Here is an 18,952-nt window from a genome sequence, read left to right as displayed (position 1 = left end):
CACATGTTAATTCATGGAAGTTCTATGCTCTAGGCTGCCTCCAATTTAAAGACAAGGAAATTGAGACATACTACGTTGACTAATTTTCCCAAGAGCACCCAAATGATACATGAAAGAACAGATCTTGACATAGGTGTTCAGATTCTAAAACCACCACTGAATATGTGCTTCCTTGGCTGATTGCGCTGAAGGAACATGGTAGGAAATCTCAAAGTGCTGTCATGTCTGACTATGATGTGGACATGGAGTACACAACTGTGGAGTCTTCCTTTTCATTTGTCTGTCCATCCACTCCTTGGACCACCTCTCCTTTTCTGTCTTTAGATACAGTCAATTCAAATGCAGTTGCGCTAGCATTCTCTTGTTCCCGTTTGTACGCAACCTGAAATGAAGCTTGTGGGCAATGCTTCGCCTCAGCAGAAACGTTACCATGACACTCACAGGACTCCTTCCCCTACCTTCTATCATGAGACTTCCAGGGGCACTTTTCTAATCCCATGTATGCTCACACTGCTCTTTCTCTGATACTTTATCACCCAGTGCTTTAAGGGCAGATGTTATTCTGTTTTCCTTTGACCAACTCAAGATTCTCTGAGATTCACCAGCAATGTAAGGAACTCAAAGCCAAAATAATAATAATAATAATTATAATAATAATAATAATAATAATAATAGCATGATGCAAGGTGCCTTATCAGACACATTCGAGGTACTGAGATCTTAAAAATGACTATACCTTGGGGCTGGAGAGATTGTGACCTGGATAAATTATATCGTTCTTCAGGGTTCAGGAGGACAGAAGAGAAGGAGGTAGGAGACAAAGAAGATACAGCATGGGGTCAGGAGGTCTTGTTTAAGTTTTGTCTATGCCAAGCAAACTTAAGGAGTACAGCATTTTATATACTCTTTCTGGGGATTGGGGGAAGAAACGGAGTTCAAAGAATATCTTATACAATGCGACAAAGTCAACAGGAGGCTAATCCAGCAAAGTTGCACGAAGTGAGCACTGGGTAAATCCAGGGCATTACAGACTGAATGCCTAACAGCCTTGGGACTGACAACTCCAGTCTCTTTAAAGAGAAAAGCCAAGTTCCCAGGACAAAGCATAGCTGCTTTGAAGCCCCACCTTCAGCTCCAGACTGGCCTTGCCTAGTCTCTTGAGCAAGGACATAGAACTAGGTTCTTTTTGTCCTTTCATTAAGGCTCCTGAGAAACCCATCGTCCAGGTCTCAAAGCTCCTTTTTTTATTTCTTGAGGCCAGGTGAATTATGGTGCCTGAACATTTAAAAGACTCCGAAGTTCTCTGAACTCACGGATGTCTCCTAATGTCATCAAATGGATTGTTAACATAAGTACTTCAACTGTAATATTAAGTGGATATTGATGGAAGAAGGGCTTAGATTCCCATAACATGTACAATAAATTTTTGGGGTAGCTTAGAAGGGAAATTTACGTAATTAGTAAAGGAACAATTGATAAGGTAATTTAGAAGTGTCTCTCGTTTTCTGAAATATAGGAATTCCCATTCAGTAATATATGAGGCAGGTAAACATCCATGAGTTCATACTATAACATCCTTGTTATAGTCATTCTTTTTCCCTGAAAGTCTCTTAGACGATCACACTATTCAAGGCTGGGACTAACAGTTAAAGGTCCAGTTGAGCCCCTCCCCCACTCCTGGAGCCATTATAAGAGGATGTAGCCAATGAGTACATCTTAAGAGGTTATCTTCATTCAGACCAGGTGGATGTCTTCAGGACAAGTCAACCAGCACCTCAGTTCACCTACTTAGAGGAACAGACTTCTTTTGAATCATGAAGCACGTCCCTAAGGGGAATATCATCCTGTAACCAGGGTACCAGATTCCCACTACATACTGTGAAACGTCAATCAAATGGGGTAACCTGGATTATTAGATCCTGGAAAGCCCAAGCGATTAAATAAATTGACAATGTCTGAGAAACTGTACTTTAGACTTCTCCTGGATTCCAAAGTCATAGGTCATACATGTCACCCAGACAGAAGTATGTATGAGCCCCACCAATGACAAAGAAGAAAGGTGGATCAGTCTGACTAAGAGCACAGTGCAGAGCCTCACATGAGAAATACCCATAAGGTCATATACCAGTCTGATATGTTTAACTAGCATGTAATATTTTAATAGCCTGTTATTTTAAAATATACCTTGATTTTACATGCATTATAGCCAGTTTTGTAACTGTTGATCTTAGAGCTTATAAACTTCAATATCATACACATTATCTTTAAATCTTAGCCTCCATGTGCCTGAAGACCTTATTAGGACATTTATAACTTAAAAAGTATTTTAGTATTCTGTTTTATAAACATATATTATATCATTATAAATAAATCTTCATTTATTAAAATAGTTTTTATAAATAAAATATCTTTATGACAGTTTTTATCATTTAATACCATGTGACTTTATAGTTATATAGACAGCTCCCTCCCCAGTCCCTGTATTTATATAAAATTGGCTTGGAAGACCTTATTGGAACAAACATCTCTTAAGAAGATAAAGACCCAGCAAAGCCCACCTGGATGTTTTTCGTGGCAGCAGCTTTATGGTTTTGATGCCTATTATCATTAGTATAATAGCATGTAAAACTATCAAAATTAAAACAAAACATTAAAACCATAACACGGCATCCTTTTAGTTCAAGGAAGCTGATCACAGAGGTAGTTGTGAGGGACAGTGGGGTTTGTTTTTTGTTTGTTTGTTTGTTATCTTGGAGATTTTTGGTTTTTTGTTTGTTTTGTTTTCTAAGAAACGAAGAAGAAAGGAGGGAAGGAGAAAGAATTACATTTTCGAGTCTCCCTAAGGAATGTTACCAGCTCAGGTCCCACTTTTATTTTTGTATTTCTCTATCAGATTGTTTCTTCTCGGTTTTCCTGTCAGCAGGCTGGTCTGACCCAGAAAAGGGGTTAAGGACATACAGAGAAAAAACATGCTTGAATCTGAAGGGGGAGGGCAAATCCCATACTTCAGAGTCAGCTTCCCTGCTCAAACAGAAAGAGCATAGGACGACTGGGCGCCAGTGGATGCTCTGCTTTAATACGGTGCATGTTTAGCCTTAACGCATCCACCTCTGACGGGAGAAAACCCTATGCCGTGAAAACAGCAAATACACTTGCAGGGGAGAAGTGTTCTAGATATTTTGCCATTGTGGAGGTGTCTGACCTGTCTCTGCCTTTCCCTCTCAGGAGGTTTTGCACCACCCTCCCTGCTCGGGACTGGCTTCTCCTCACTCCTCAAACCTGGGAGGCAGGTCTCCAGGGAACCAGGGATGGCCCACATTGCTGAGGAACCCGGCACTCTGCTGCTGAGTGGGCCATTCCTAGTTTCCCCCTCCTGGGTCTCTGTGCAGCTCCTCCTCCGTCTCTCCTCAGTAAAATCCCCCGCTGTAATGGGAGGCCATTTTGTCGAAAATATCAGAGAGCTCGAGCTCCACCAGCACCCACAAATGAAGGGTGGAAGTAATTAATATATCTTTAATCCTTAATGATAAAGAGGAAGCAACTTGGCTATGTTAAATGAGACAGAGCCATTCTGGGTGGTTTTAAAACCGTATGATCCAAATGAGAAACATTCTCCTCTGCTGAGGCATCATGAAGGGAAAGAAATTCAAGAAATAACCCTCTTTCTCGCTTTCTCATCTTCTGATCCTTTTACCTTTTACCCAATCGGGTATTACCCTACCGGGCAGATCAAGACACTACAGGACTAGACTCATCCTTCCCACTGAGGCCAGACAAGGCGGCTCAGTTAGGGAAGCATATTCTACAGACAGACAACAGCTTAACAGACAGCCCTCACTTCAGTTGTTGGAAAACCTGCATGAAGACAGAACTGCACATCTGCTATGTATGTGTGTGTGGTGGGGCTAGGCCCAGCCTATGCTCACCCTGGTTGGTGGTTAAGTATCTGGGAGCCCCCAACAGTCCAGGTTAGTTGATTATGTTGGTATTCATGTTGACTCCCTATCTCCTCCCTGTTCCTCAGTCCTTCCCAAACACTTCCACAAGACTGCAGGAGCTCCATCTAATGTTTGGCAGTGAATCGTCTGCATAGTACCATTAATGGTGTCTGGGATTGGTTCTTGCCCATAGGATGGTTCTCACTTTGGACCAGTATTTAAATTTCTACCTACACATCCTCATGACTTTAAACTTATAAGACCTTTTTCAGGGAAACAAGTGCCAAGTTTTAGAGTGAAATGAAATATTTTCTCTAAGTGCTTTAGTAATACATTACAAAAAAAAAAAAGGAGAGAGAATACAGCGGCAAAGGAAACATGGGAAAATGGGAAACAGCCATTCTCAACTTCCCTCATGCTGCAACCTCCTTCCTCATGTTGGGGTGACCCCCCCAACCTTAAATTAAGTTTGTTGCTACTTTATAACTGTAATTGGCCACCCTTATGAATATTAATGTAAACATCTATGTTTCCCAGTGGTCTTAGGAGACTCATGTGAGAGGAGTCGTGACCCACAGGTTGAGAACCATTGGTCTAAGAAAAAAAGTGCTCCTAAGAATTTTGCTATCCCTTGTTTGGCGCCAGGACTCCTGGCTCTTCCCAAGGGCTGACAGCTCTTACGTATCTGTATATTGTGTCCATACTCTTTCTTCTGTACTCCTATGTGCTTGTTTGAATTTGAACTGTACCAGCAGGTTATTCTTCTTAGAGAGAGAACCAGGAAACTAGAAGATAAGGAACTATGGGAATAAGGAGGAGGAAGTTTGGGTCTGGGAGGTCTTGTTCAAGCTGTCTTATACCAAGCAAATTTATTAAGAAGTACAACATCTTGCATACTATTTCCAGAGAGGAAATGGGGCAGAATTAGCAAAACCTCTTATACATAAAACAAAGTCAACAGGAGGCCAATCAAGCAAGGTTGCACGAAGGGAAGGGAACAGGGCCTATTTCCAAAGAATTACAGACATATCACATGGTGGCCTTGGGACTGATAACTCCAGTCTCTTTAGGGGAAAAAGCCAAGTTAACAAGAAAAACTTTAACATTTCTGAGACTCCAGCTCCAGCTCCTGACTGGAGTCTGCTTCTGAGCAAGGAAACCTAGGGTTTTTTCTCCTTTGATTGTTTTTGTCCTTTCATCAGGGTCTCTGAGAACGTCTAGACTTGGTTCAGACCTCAACAACATAGCAGTTTAGGGTACTCGCTGTATGTGTGTGATTTCAGGGCTGACCACCCACAGTAGATCTATTTGGTATGTTCTTCCCTGTGGAAGACTTCCTGGCATTCTCAGAATAACTTAGTTGCCTGTAGTTCACACACACACACACACACATACACGTGTGTGTGTGTGTGTGTGTGTGTGTGTGTGTGTGTGTGTGTATAACAACCGTTAAAGTAAAAGATACCATAAGAGAGCAAAGGAAAAGTGCATGGGACAGGTTGGCTGGAAGAAAGGAAAGGGATAAATAATATAATTTTAGTGCAATTTCATATTTGAAAAATTAATCTATAAAAAAGCACTTGCTGTTCTTGCAGGACACGTGGTTTCTGTTCCTGGTCCTGATGGGATTCCTTACAGCCACCTGTAGCTACAGTTTGGTTTAGTTTGCCATGAGCGCCAGGTTGGCCCCAGATGCATGTACATAGATGCAAGCAAAGATACGAACATTAAAAAGTAAAACTGTGCCTAGAGAGTTGACTCCAAGGTTAAGAGTCTGGATTCATTTCCCAGAACCCACATGGTGGAGTTCTACTACTCTTCATGACTCCAATTCCTAGGAAACCCAACTTTTTTTCTGGTACCCACAGCCAACAGATAGGCACAAGATAGACATATACAAATGCAGTAAAAACATACAAACAAAATAAAATTCCTTTAACGTTAAAACAACCACACAAAAATATCTAGTCCACTAGACATTTAAGAGAAAGTGGAACAAGTAATATAATTATTTGTAAGTGTGAGAATATATTTTGCCAGTCCACCCTTACCTCCATTTTGTTCAATAAATCTTGTTTTACAGATAGTCAGGTTTGTCACTGGTTATAATGCTTAAGTCTTAATAAACAGGGAGAACAGTCTGTACCATTGAGCCAGTGTTTCATATTAACTCCCATTATTCTGTGAGATGATAATTTATCCAAATATAACTGCTGGTTTTGTCAGAATCTGGTCAAAAATCAGTATACAAATTTTTCAGGGAATGCATTCTTAGAAACAGAAGTAGTCCATTTCCATAGCATATCAACCCACAAATGACCTAAAACTGGAGATGCTAATAGAAATGGAACTACCTCCTTCCCATTGACTGTCATTGAGATTTTGATTATGAATTTTAGATCTGTCATAGATTTGTCTGTCTTTAAGCAAAATCTTTAAGTAAATTATTTTTCTCTTACACATGGCATACATGATCTCAGAAAATAAGTATTTTGTTTTCTGAAGTATAATTGCAGTATACCTCTGTTTTCAGAATAGGTGTTCATAGGAATAGATTTGGCCCTCTAAATAAGATGAGCTGAAGGCAAAATTTGTTAAGTTAATAATAGGGCTGGCTGTGATGGCATGCAGGGTGTTTCATTCCTTTCAAAGGACAAAACCGTGTCAAGAAATGAATGGCTTAACCACTTTAAGTCCATTACCCAGGTAGAATCCCAGGAGAAGGTATGTTTGCTGTGTCTGACACATCACTTGTCTCCCCAGTCCTGTGCTTCGTGTCCTTGTGCTCTCATGTCCCAAAGATGCATTTATCAAACCATCTTATACGCGCTGTCTGCTCACTTGATTTTATTCATGCAGTCCTGTGTACAGGTAGCATTATGGCCACCCAGTTTTTCCTTCTGCATGTAGCATGAGCTTCTCTGTAAGTGTCACCATAGTGGGGTTTTTTCCCCTTTGAAATGCAAAGGGATCATCGTCTTTAAAAATGTTTGTCCATGTAGTCCAAAGAAGAAAGGCACAAAGGCCCCCAGGGCTACTTAGCATAAACCCTTCTGATGTGGACTTACTGCATGAGATAATGTGTGTGTGTTCGATTCAGGTTACATACGAAGCTCTGCAAATGCTCTTCTATTTTCTTCTCTCCTCTATTCCTCCCTGTTTAACAGCAGACAAACCCAGGGGGCCTTGAATGAGTCGGATGATCCTGAGACAGGCTGCCTAAGCGATAACAAGCCGACTTCTCGACACTTCTACCCTGTCGCCCTGCTTCTTGTCAGTTCACATCTGCTAGTTGTGTGGCTCATTTTAAGTCTTGCTTTACTCTTAGCCAAATACCAATAAGTTTTATGCTATGTTCCTTGCTTTTCTACAAGAGACAATGGACTTTAATTCTCTACAAGAGACAATGTTGTAAGATTTCTACATTTTCAGATTCACAGAATTTAAAAAAAAATTAGAAGAAGAAATGTTTGAATTGTGGTTTTGTTTTGTTCTTGATTTTGTTTTTCCCTAAAACCTAAAAGGCAAAAAAAGGTACTATGCATTGAGTGGATTCTTTTGCTCTTTTGTTTATGGAAAAGTGCTTTCCCGCCATTAAATAGCTAAAGACAAGTTTTTAACTTGCTGTCTTTGGAGTAAGACAAAGAATAGAATCCTGCAAGCTTGAAGTTCTGAACCTCCTCATCCCGGGTCATTCACTAAAGAAATTAGGTCGGACATTGCGCAGCGGTTAAACCCCCAAGACACTCGGGAAGTGGTGGTTGCAGACTTTCTTTCCACTGTGCTAATATTAACAGAGTTGCCGTCAGCTAATAGAAATGTGTCTGCTTTTCTTACTCTGTTCCTAATCATCCCTTACCCATTCATGTGCTTAACCTTCTTTGTCAAGTGACTTTATGAAAAGGATGGCTATTTCTGTTTTGTAATTAAATTAACCTGTTTGTAACTATTGTTTGGGTTGATTTGGCTTTCAGACTACTTTTCTATTCTTTTTAACAAGGTCTCATTTGTGTCTTGATGCGCCATTTTTAGCACCTGTGACTTTTGTACTGTGGTAGAGGGGACAGGCTCTTCAGAAAGCCATCTCCTCTCTGCACTGCATAGCTAAAACAGTGAGGTAAAATAGGGATGGAACTTCCTTTAAAAAAAATCTATAGGGCCAGACTTAATAAATTAAATGCCTTATTCCTAGAACTGCATCCTTAGGGCTACATGTAGATTTTAATGTGTTTTAAGGGACAGATAGTTAATTTGTGGAAAAGCTATACAAAGGCAGATATATTTATGAAATTAAAGTAAAGTTGTATTGTGGAGCAAATTATATTTAAAGAGTTTATTAAAAGTTAAATATCTGTTAAGAAACTTAATCATATCTTTCCGAAGGCAATAATGGTATTGGGCCTGGCCTAGGATTTAATTTTGTAAGATGTATCATCACTTGTGGAAAAAGAAATGTAGAGTTGAATCTTGGTTATTTTTACTTGGACTGTTGCTGCAACTCTGCACTGAACAAATAAAGCATATTTATTTATTCCGTGTTTCATGAAGTTGTACTTTCTTCCCCTCTCCCCAGAGAAGGATGCCGCATAGAAAATGTACTGAAGAATATCAAATGCAGGAGATATGCTTTCAACATGCTACAGCTGATGGCTTTTCCCAAGTGCTACCGACCTCCAGAAGGCACTTACGGAAAAGCTGACACCTGAGTTTACCAACATGGAGACACAACAGGAACACAAATACATTGAGCTTTGAAGATCTCCACCTCTGTCGTTTTTATTTTTTATTGTTATGAGTTTGCGGAGTGAGGTGCTCATGGGTCTTACTCACATCAAGACCAATACATTACACAGAAAGCCTTGCCAGCACTTCTGGGCCCGGTCAATCTTTTCTCTTTTGGGTTAACAGACCTCGCTGGTTGAGGTTAGTTGAGAAAGTGTAATTCCATTGGTAGAGTATTTAAATAAAATGTGTCCTGAGGAAACAAGGTTGCTTCCATGGTGCCAGAGGTAACATGGAGAACGCCACACCCCACGTAAGCAAGTAAAGGGTGTGAGTTTATATAATGCCACTTTGAAGTCTTGACTTCAGACAACCTAACAGCCCAGCTTATGGCTTTTATAAAATATGCATGTAGTAAGTGCAATTATGTGATGGGAAGCCATGTCCTTGATTACTCACATGGCTTGCGTATATGTTTGTACAAATCTTTGTACAGTTTAGATGCGATTCTACTTTCTAAGCCTGTAGGTGAAAGTGTGATCTGAGTCATGAGCTACAACACAAAACCATGGTTCTTCATAAAACTCTGATGTGGGTTGGGTAACCCACCTAGACACAGCAGTGCAGAGTCTTTAATGAATACTGGGAAAACTCTTCAAGGTACTAAAGTTACAAGGAAATGTAAAGGTCGTACCTGTTGACGACCCAAAGGACAGTCTCCACCAGCTTGAAAATCATTCAGAAAAATTCATGGAAGTGAGAGGCAGAGACAGTTCTATGACATGTTCCCAGGGAGTCCTCTTAAGTGTGTGAGTCTGCAGTCTGTCATAGGTCAATATATGTGAAGTGCAGAACCCTGGAACATGTGTGAAGACACAAACAGTAATAAAATACACAGTACCTGTCAGGTACTCTGGATCTCATATTTGTCCTTACAGTAAAATAACACCAGATGTAAAATTACTAATATTCCAAGTTAGTCATTTCCTTGGAGACCACATTGCAGAAGACTACCATGCAAAAGAAGTGAGTGGCTCAAGGCAGTGCACTTGACTGCAGAATGGCAATCTCGGCCGCCCTTACCATCTTGCTCTTTAAACCTCCCAATCTACAGCGTCCTTCTCCAGATTGCCACACTGGCTATGTATGCAAATTGACAGAGGAGAGCCAAATAGAAATATTAGAATTTATCACTGGAATTAACACTCAGAATAAAGTGATATGAAAAAGAATATTCTTCCCTTTCTCAAAGCACACATCGCTTCAGAGCATGATGGAGGCTTCTTACACTGATACCTCTCTGCTGTGACTTCATTCATGGGGCCATATTGTATGTCTTCATGGATAATATGATAGCGACTTGCCTAAAATGCTCCCTCCCTGTACAGGGTTTTCAAGTAGACCATGTTGAGTTTTCCAAGAGACTGAAAATAGAAGATAACGCTCGGAGGTTTCTCATAGTGGAATTAGTTGTAAAACTAATAACCTGTGGCTGTTACCAAACTATGTATAGCCTTTAAAAATGAATTTCTATATGGAAAACTAATCTTAGTGTTCTCAGACCTATTCTCCATTTTAGTAATTTAATGTAATGGTTTTAATTATTCTGTTTTTAATCAAGCTGGTAGGACTTGGTAGTAGTGATATGCAGTCGAGGATGTCTTGTACAATTTTTTGGTCACAAATATTTTATAAACAGTGGTTTATGCTTATATATTTTTATAAATTAACCATCTTGATTCAAATATTGTAAATATTTATTAACTGGAAAGCCAATATCAGAGTTTTCCAGTTTTGCCTGACATTTCATAGGATATTTTTTCTTTGTCAATAAATGCTTATGTAGAAATATCAGAGGTCGACCTCCATAATCCACAGAAATGAAGTTTTATTCATTGACAGCAGCACCATTTCCTATGGGAATTGTACATCTGTACAACCTTTCCACAGAGGATTTTTAACAAGAAAATTCCTATTTCTTAAGTGTGACAACTCTTATCTCAGTGCACTCAAGCAACCACATCATAATTCATCTTTACCGAGACTTTCAGAACCAAACATTAAATGAAACCTTTTAACAATCTCCCCTGCATAAATATGGCTGCCGTCACGTGGCTCCATCAGCTGTCTTCACACTGTCTCAAACATGCTTTCATTTAAGAACTGTACCAGCAGGCATATCTGGGGAGATGGTGGAGAGTCAAACAATTTCTCAGGAAAATGACATATCCAAACAATGGAGTGGGGCTTTTGTTTTATTTTGTTTCTCAAAAAATATGTTTTTCCTCTTATCAAATGCAGGTGTCAGTTCTGGTTTAACTCTTTACAAAGCCACCAGAGTGATCTATCAAAAGCAAATAAGGAGGACACACTCAGGACTATTACCCAAAGGTCTAGAGTGTGCATGTGTCCTCAGGACAACTAAGTGTACATTTGATACATCTAATACATTTGATACATTTGTACGCAGCAGCCTACTGAATTTCCACCTCTACTTCTCTTCCTAAATATTGCCTTGAGCTTTACCCACATACTGATTAAAACATCTTCTAAATGCTAACATTTTGGTCAGTCTGGAAACCCAGAAGGGCCATGATAACTATAGGATGTAGCTGATAAATTCATTAAAATCAGCCCTTGCCCAGTCATGGCAGTACTTCCTGGCCACTAAGCATTCATGAACTATTGCTTCTGACAAACAGTGCCACCTTGAAAGCCAGTCCCGACTGGGTGATACAGCCCATGCCTCCTGCTTTTCACACATTAAGTGATTTTTAGAAAAATAGGACTCAGGATGGTAAAAAGGGAAAACTTGATTTTTTTTTCCTAGTCAGATCCTTCCCTCTGTAAAGAGGCCGTGCCAGGAGGCTTCCTCCCAGGCATCCCTGCGGTGGCTGACTCGTGAGAGGTTGTCGTTGAGTTTTCTGGAATTGTGAAAACTGCCTGCTCCACGTGACCATAATCAGCCATATTATGAAATGAATTTGTTAAAAGTAAAGATTAAAATCCAATCTTATAACTTCCTGGCTTTTTTCAAACCAGACTTTGGTATCTATCACATTTCTAAATGTCGTTAGCTCTGCCGGGGCTGCATTATTCAAGAGCTATATTGATAATATGCAATCATGAACCATTGGATGCCACAATTAGGAACACAATGTTGTTATCTTGAAATCTCCCATCATGGGAATATTTAAACCACAGAAATTGCCAAACATTATAAACTAGGATATTTATTTTCTGGAATACCAGTTGTTAGGCATTTACCAGCCAGAGCATGGCTCCATGCCACTACAGACATTTCTTTTCTCCAGAAAAATAACAAATTATCCGAAGGAGGCTAATATTAGAATGGCTTTTAAGGAAAAGCAATCTTTTATCAGATTATTATAATTTTATTTTAGATTTTATCCTCCTTAAGGAACACTGCTATTCAATTCAGTATTTTGGATACTTCTATTTTATCCATAATTGAGTTACTAAAAATAAAACATTTGTTTTATTAATTAAATTAATAAGCTGCTGCAAGTGGCCCTTAGCATTCTGCCTTATTGTGAATTATACGTCAGCATCAAATTCAGAAAAATGTTAATGTAATCATAATATCACTAAAGTATACTTCATCACAATGTATAAGCTTATGATTATGGCATTGTTGAAAGGAAAGGCAGAATTATGTCACTGTACTCAATGTTTACTAAATTGAACACAGTTGAAACCCATCCTGTTTAATTAAATAAATTACACTCTGGTGTCTAGTAAGATGACACAGGTATGTGTATATATATATATATATATATATATATATATATATATTTGATTCTGAGAGATGTGTCACATCATTTTAGTCCAATCTATGGGACGCATTTTGTAATTTCTCAAGAAATAAATGAATTTTTAACACACATTTGAGTAATATGTCTGAGAAACACTCTAATCACCAGCTGTGGAGAACAGCAGGTATATTGGAACTGTGTAAAATACATAGTGCTCACCACTGAAAAGGATAATTAATTTGTTAAGAACTAGCATGATTTATTGAGTTTTAGCATAAATTCATATCCATACAGTTTACCTCCAATCTGGGTAAATTCTGATTCTATATTTATCATTTTAGCTTTTAAAGTAAAAAAGGGCGGGGGGAATTACACTTATCTTTTTTTCTCTGATAACATGAAATTAGAAGTTTCCATACAAAGATGCAAACATTGACTTTAAAAATACAAAGTTAATAACCAACAATTTTGATAAAATATGATATGCCAGTTAATATGGAAGTAAGAGACAGAAATTTCACTTTTTTTTTCCTGAGCTATAGGGCATGTTAGTTTCTCTTTGAATTTTATTTCTAAGACTAGAAAATACAATCATGCTTCTAATTTAAGAGGACAATATAATACCCAACTAGAGAAAGGGATGCATATAAGATAATGCTAATCTCCAAAATGGAAAATGCAATTGGTTTTCCCGCGCTTGGATTTGCACTTGGGCATGCATAGTTAAGGAAGTAGAAATTCAGAGTTTAGTTCCAGAGAACGTGGAAATTAACGTAAATACAACTCGCATAAATGATTCTCTCTGTAAGCCATGTGCCCCAGATGCATATTAGCACACTCTGCATGCAGTAAAAGCAGTATTTAAGGAAAGAGGTATATACCATTCTTTAACGGAAGATACATTTTTCATAGTATTTCTACAATCATTTAAAATTATTCCTAGGTAACAAAAGAGCAAAATGTAACATTATCAGCAAGTTTTAGAGACTCAAATTTGACCAACATTTCTATAATATCTGGGTAATTTTTAAAATGATTCATGTCATGTTCAACAGCAGAACCTATCTCGTGTTGAAAAGCCTTCACATTTTTCAAAGGGCAGAACATTCACTTATCTGCACATGTCCCACCCTTTGTGCACATAATTCTCTGTGTGAGCATGTTATCTTTTAATTTAATGCATTTTCAGGTTCTTGTGGTATCCATTTGGGAGGTTGACACTTGCTTTCTTTTTTTGTTAAATATATATTGTAGATAAACCAATTATGTGTTTGTATTCCCATACGTCGTGGAAATGAGTCATGAGTAGATCATTTTATATTAGCACTTAGAAGGAATATCACATTCATTTTATTTTGTGTAAATCATATTCATCATGCACTGTATGTATATTTTTGTTGAAATAAATATGGTTTTATTTTTATGTTTCTGGCTTTTCTCCCCATTTTACATTCTTTTTCATTGTAATCCATGTGGCAACATTTAAACGTTAATGGAAATATCAAAAAGATAGCACACATCACACTTCAAGGAGAATAGACCTCAATTCTGCTGGACCACATGTTTTACATTGCTGACCAATTAGTATCACTTCACTGACGCAGTGGGCTTCCAGGGCCACCCTTCTTGAAGAAGCATCAAGCACAAGCCCCTAGCAGAGTTAAAGGCAGCTGTGATGATCCTACATTAGGATATTATAAATAATTATTTTAAAATTTCAGATGATAGGTAGATACCTATATGATAGGTAGACAGATTGATAGAGACTTAACCCAGCGAGTCCAGTTAATGCTGCTCACATGTGTGTACCAGGTTATCCACTAGGGCATAGGCAACTTACAGTAGCCACACTCTAAAAACAGTATGATTCTCTTTCCCCTAGCAACCATCCCCTGCCAACAGCTGTCCAGCTGTGAGTGGCAAATCATTAATCTTTGTTGTCTAGTTTAAAGTGGAGTCATTTGAACATGGCAAACTGATTCTTTTGCCTAGAGAATACCTCAAACTGATCGTTTGTGAGTCTTGATAGCAGATGACAACAGAATACAAATTCCAAAGGCATTAATTTAGATCTTTTGCAATGGATTAAGCAAAGGGAGCCTGGGGTCATTTGTTAAGAGTGAACTTTTACTTGCCGTGTGATTCAAGCATGTAGCTGATACAGTAGTGAGCATTCCTCTTGTGTCAGGTCATTCTCAACGGTCTGTGTTTTCACTAATCATCTTCTGTATCAGCGCAGGAAGGATGTTGGATGTAGATACATTGAGATTGTCCACAGGAAATTATAGTAAATACTGCTTAGCAGAGAGCTGGAGAGTAGCCTTATGAAATAGTATTTTGCTGGTGTTTTAAGCATTCATGTATAGGTTGCTTGAGTCTTACCAGGGAATGAAATCATCAGTCAAAATAAGAATACCCTGAAGGACTTGGGTAGGCTTTTTGGGGGCACTGTTTTGATCAGAGAGAGAATTGAAAAGTATGTGTTGGTATAATTGATGCTGGTCAAGTCAACAAGTAGTCGGTGTGAGTGTAGCAACCAGGCATCATTCTGTGGCTTTGTCCATCTGTCCCTTTCATAGCAAGCACTGAATTCTCTCTTGATTGTAATAACTAATCAATGGCCCAAGAAGAATTATCTCTATGAACTTTAAGTCAAATAGTGAGATATGGGGAAAGCACATTGCCCTCATCCTGCTAAGACCATGAGTACTTTCTTGTCCATGTGTCTTTACTATTCAGTGTGGTCCCTAGTTTCAAACTGAGAACTGTGATAATATTCACCCCCTTTGACATAAACAATGGTTTCTTCCCTCCTCAGTCAGTCACCGCATGCTGTGTGACAGTTTGACCCATCTGTGGTCCCCTTCCACTTCCCCTGCCTTCTGTATCAATGTCCTGTTTTCATGATGATCCTAAAGTTGAAATGGAGTGTTCATCTTTAGTCAGTTTGCTCCCCCTTAAGATTCACACAGCTCTTGGAGAATGGAACTAAGGAGAGTGCGCTAGCACAAAGCTAAGCAAAGTGTACTTCTGAGTGGCTACACCTAGACAGAAACCGTCAGTCAGTCTGTTAGATGAGGCTGTATCTCAAGTTAGCCAATGCTCCTATGTGTTCACATTCTTACACATCCATATCATGAGGGCAATAATATGGCTTACCACTCAGTGAAGCATGGAAAAGACGCAGGGGTGGCCCTGACAATGGTGGCCCCCAGGCAGAGATCCACTCCTGTGCTTTTGCTCGTCTCAGTCTCGTGATTTATGCCTGTGAAGCCTATGTACGTAAAAGTGTAAGGGCTAATTTCTAAAATTAAATTGCTTTCACGTGCTTGCACAATACTACGAAAGTTCAGCTCACAGTAGCCACTTAGTCCACACACGGAAGGCAGGAGAGGCATCCTCCCTTCACCTGTGTGGGCGCACAGGCAGCTTCATCGCAGTGAAGGCAGCAGGGAGACTCCTACATCTACTGTCAACACTGCCGCTCCCCGAGTGCGATGGCTAAGGCCTCAGTGTGGGCCGGAGACTTCAAAACAACATTTTCCTGTCAGTTGACAATGGTGGCTCCTGAAAACTACATAAGGGTTCCTTGAAGCCACACCACATTTCTCTCACAATGTAAGATTTTAAAGTATTTCCCACACTTATTTTACAAATGTCTCATTTCATTTATAAAATGTGGCAAATGATTTTCTGCTACAAATAATTGGATTCTCTTTTTTAAAACCAAACTTCTATTTTCTCCTGATGTTTGCTGCTAATTGTCATACTTACCTTGATATTTCTTAAGCTGGGTTTGTCTTCCAGGATATCTGCTTTCTGTGAGTGGATGTCTGTGTTCTAGGATGTTTATGATTACCTGGCTCTTCCCCCAGTTCATACAGAGACCTTCTGGCTGTTGGTGGGATCAATGTATTAGTTGTAAGCTGGAATGAGTTTTGTCTCTTCCTTGCCTAATTACACACATTAATCCTGTTATTGTCAAAAAGGTTGTAGGTGTTTCCACCATGGAGCCTTGGAAGTATTATCACCCCTGGTCACGGCCAAGGGGATATTGTTCATATGCATCTTCCTCTATTCCTACAATTATAGCTCCACCCAAAACAGATGATGTTTGTTGTTTACTCAGTTTTACAATTTGGTCTCACTTTCCCTCTAAGGCTATTATTACAAACTGGGAGTCACTGCATGAAGTGCAAATACACACACACACACACACACACACACACACAAACACACATGCACACACATGCACACTCATGCACACATTCACACAGGCGAACAATCACGCAACCACACATACACAAACACATGCACTCACACACATGCATGCGTGCACACATACACACATACACACATGCACACATGCACATGCACACACTCACGCAGGCACACATACATAAACACACGCATGTGCTTGTATGCACACACAAACACACACTCATGCACACACTCACATAGGCACACATACACAAACACACACACACTCATGCACACACTCACAAAGGTACACACTCACACAGGCATATATACACAAACACACACACATGCTGCACATATACACCACATACATTCATGCACACATTCACAAGGCCACACACTCACACAGGCACATATACATACACACACACGCATGCACATGCATCACACACATACACAGGCACACATACACGCATACACACACATACTCACACAAGGCACACATACATGAACACCCACACACATACACACATGTGCATGCAGACACACACACATGCACACACACACACACGCACACACACACACACACACACACACACACACACAGAACTGTATGAATGCATATACTCTTCCAGACTGCTTTGAGGTCATTTGCTTCTTCCCTTTGACTATTTTCATAACTATCATGTTGGGTTAAACTATTATGTATTTTATTCGAAAGATCTTAACATTCCTGAAAATAGAAATCAAACTTTTGTTTCAATTTTTTCTGTCTCATACCTCATATCCATTCCTTTCTATATTTATTTAAATTATTATTTTTACTTGGCAGTTTTTTAGAGTACTAGGATCAGATATGCAAGGGAAAGACTAAGCCACAGCCACAGCCTGAAAATACTTCTGAGTATCTGTGATCTAGGTCAAGCGAGCTTAGCAGCAGACAAGAGTAATGACTTGTCTATTAATAGACTTTATAGTCTGCTCTACTGTAGAAACCAATGAAAAACAAAATTAACTAAACTACAATTATTAAGAATATAATATGCAACCAAAAAAAGAATATAATATGCAATATGAAGAACATCATCTAAGGATTTGGTTATCACTCTCACTATGTAGTCTCTAACACAATTCTTGTTCTTCTCTGCCTGTTGAATTCTGTGGTTACAGACATAACCCTTCTTGACTTGATGAATTTATTTTGGTTAAGAGTTTCTTCTCTTGAAATGATAGCCTCAGTTAATCATCTTAAATAGATGTAATTTACATTGAGCTGTAAACGAAGAGAAACATTCAGTCGAAAGAAGACAGATACACATAAAGGGTGGTATGTGTGTGTGTGTGTGTGTGTGAGTGAGTATATGTGTGAGTGTGTGTGTGAGTGTGTGTGAGTGTGTGTGAGTGTATATGAGTGTGTGTGAGTGTGTGTGAGTGTGTATGAGTGTGTATGAGTGTGTGAGTGTATGTGTATGAGTGTGTGAATGTAATGTATGTGTGATTATGTGTGTGTGTGAGTGTGTGTGTGCATGTGTGTGTATGTGAGTGTGTGTGTGTGTGTGTGTATTTAGTGACAAATGGGATGAGAATGGTGTAGAGTTGATATTCAAATTGTTGGGAATCCTTATAAGGAGGGATTCAGTCTCACATCAGATGCAATCAGAACCAAATTCAAGGTTTAAACAGGAAGTTAAGAAGCCTAACTTACATTTTCAAAGACTCTAAATGTCGTACTGCAGGGAATCAAAATGCTAAATCCTGAGGCAACTGAAAATGTATATATAGTGGCAGGTGGCCTGGCATGGACTGGGTTTACATCAGTAAAATGTGAAGAGAAGGCAGAAGCTTGATATAGCATTTGAGGATCAGAAAGCCAAGTCTTCAAGTTGGCAGGGAGAGGAGACAGGCAATTGGAGTGAACTTCAGAGTCCAGTCCCAGGGGTGAGCTGGGGTGCAGATGAACCAATCCGTACAAATTTGGAGGAGAAACCAATTTTTAGCTTTGAGTATTATAAGTTCAGTTGCCTCTGAGTCGTGCAGCCAAATAAATATATTTGAAGGTATGAATCTAACATTTGGAGCAGAACAAAAATGAAATATCATAAGGTAAGTTCTTAGCATACGCGATTCAAACACTTTCAATACTGGTAAGTGCTTTATTGAAATCATTTCTGTGTGCATTTCTGTCCCTCTGGCTGTCTGTCTCTGTCTGTTTCTCTGTCTCTGTGTCTGTCTGTGTGTCTCACACACACACACACACACACACACACACATACACACACACACAAATACACACAGATATACTTAAACAAAGGACAA

At 39.2% G+C, this 18,952-nt stretch overlaps 1 protein-coding gene across 14 annotated transcripts in view; it reads left to right on the top strand.

Annotated features, from left to right (window-relative positions):
- Nucleotides 1-13,859, top strand: part of Inpp4b (inositol polyphosphate-4-phosphatase type II B) — a 750,330-nt gene extending 736,471 nt beyond the window's left edge. For 11 of the 14 annotated variants that reach the window (XM_017601165.3, XM_017601163.3, XM_063277734.1 and 8 more), the window contains one exon: nt 7,106-8,469. In XM_017601165.3, the coding sequence (XP_017456654.1) occupies nt 7,106-7,280 (175 nt within the window). In that variant the 3' untranslated portion in view covers nt 7,281-8,469. Of the gene's footprint in view, nt 1-7,105; nt 8,470-8,511 lie in introns of those variants that run through there. The other 3 variants (XM_063277738.1, XM_063277736.1, XM_039097430.2) reach the window with 2 other exon arrangements.
- The last annotated feature ends 5,093 nt before the right edge of the window (nt 13,860-18,952 follow it).

The sequence above is a fragment of the Rattus norvegicus genome, chromosome 19 (genome assembly GCF_036323735.1).
Source record: "Rattus norvegicus strain BN/NHsdMcwi chromosome 19, GRCr8, whole genome shotgun sequence".
In the NCBI taxonomy this organism is placed as follows: Eukaryota; Metazoa; Chordata; class Mammalia; order Rodentia; family Muridae; genus Rattus; species Rattus norvegicus.
The sequence above is the reverse complement of the archived record's forward strand: the minus strand, read 5'-3'. Positions and strand labels throughout refer to the sequence as shown.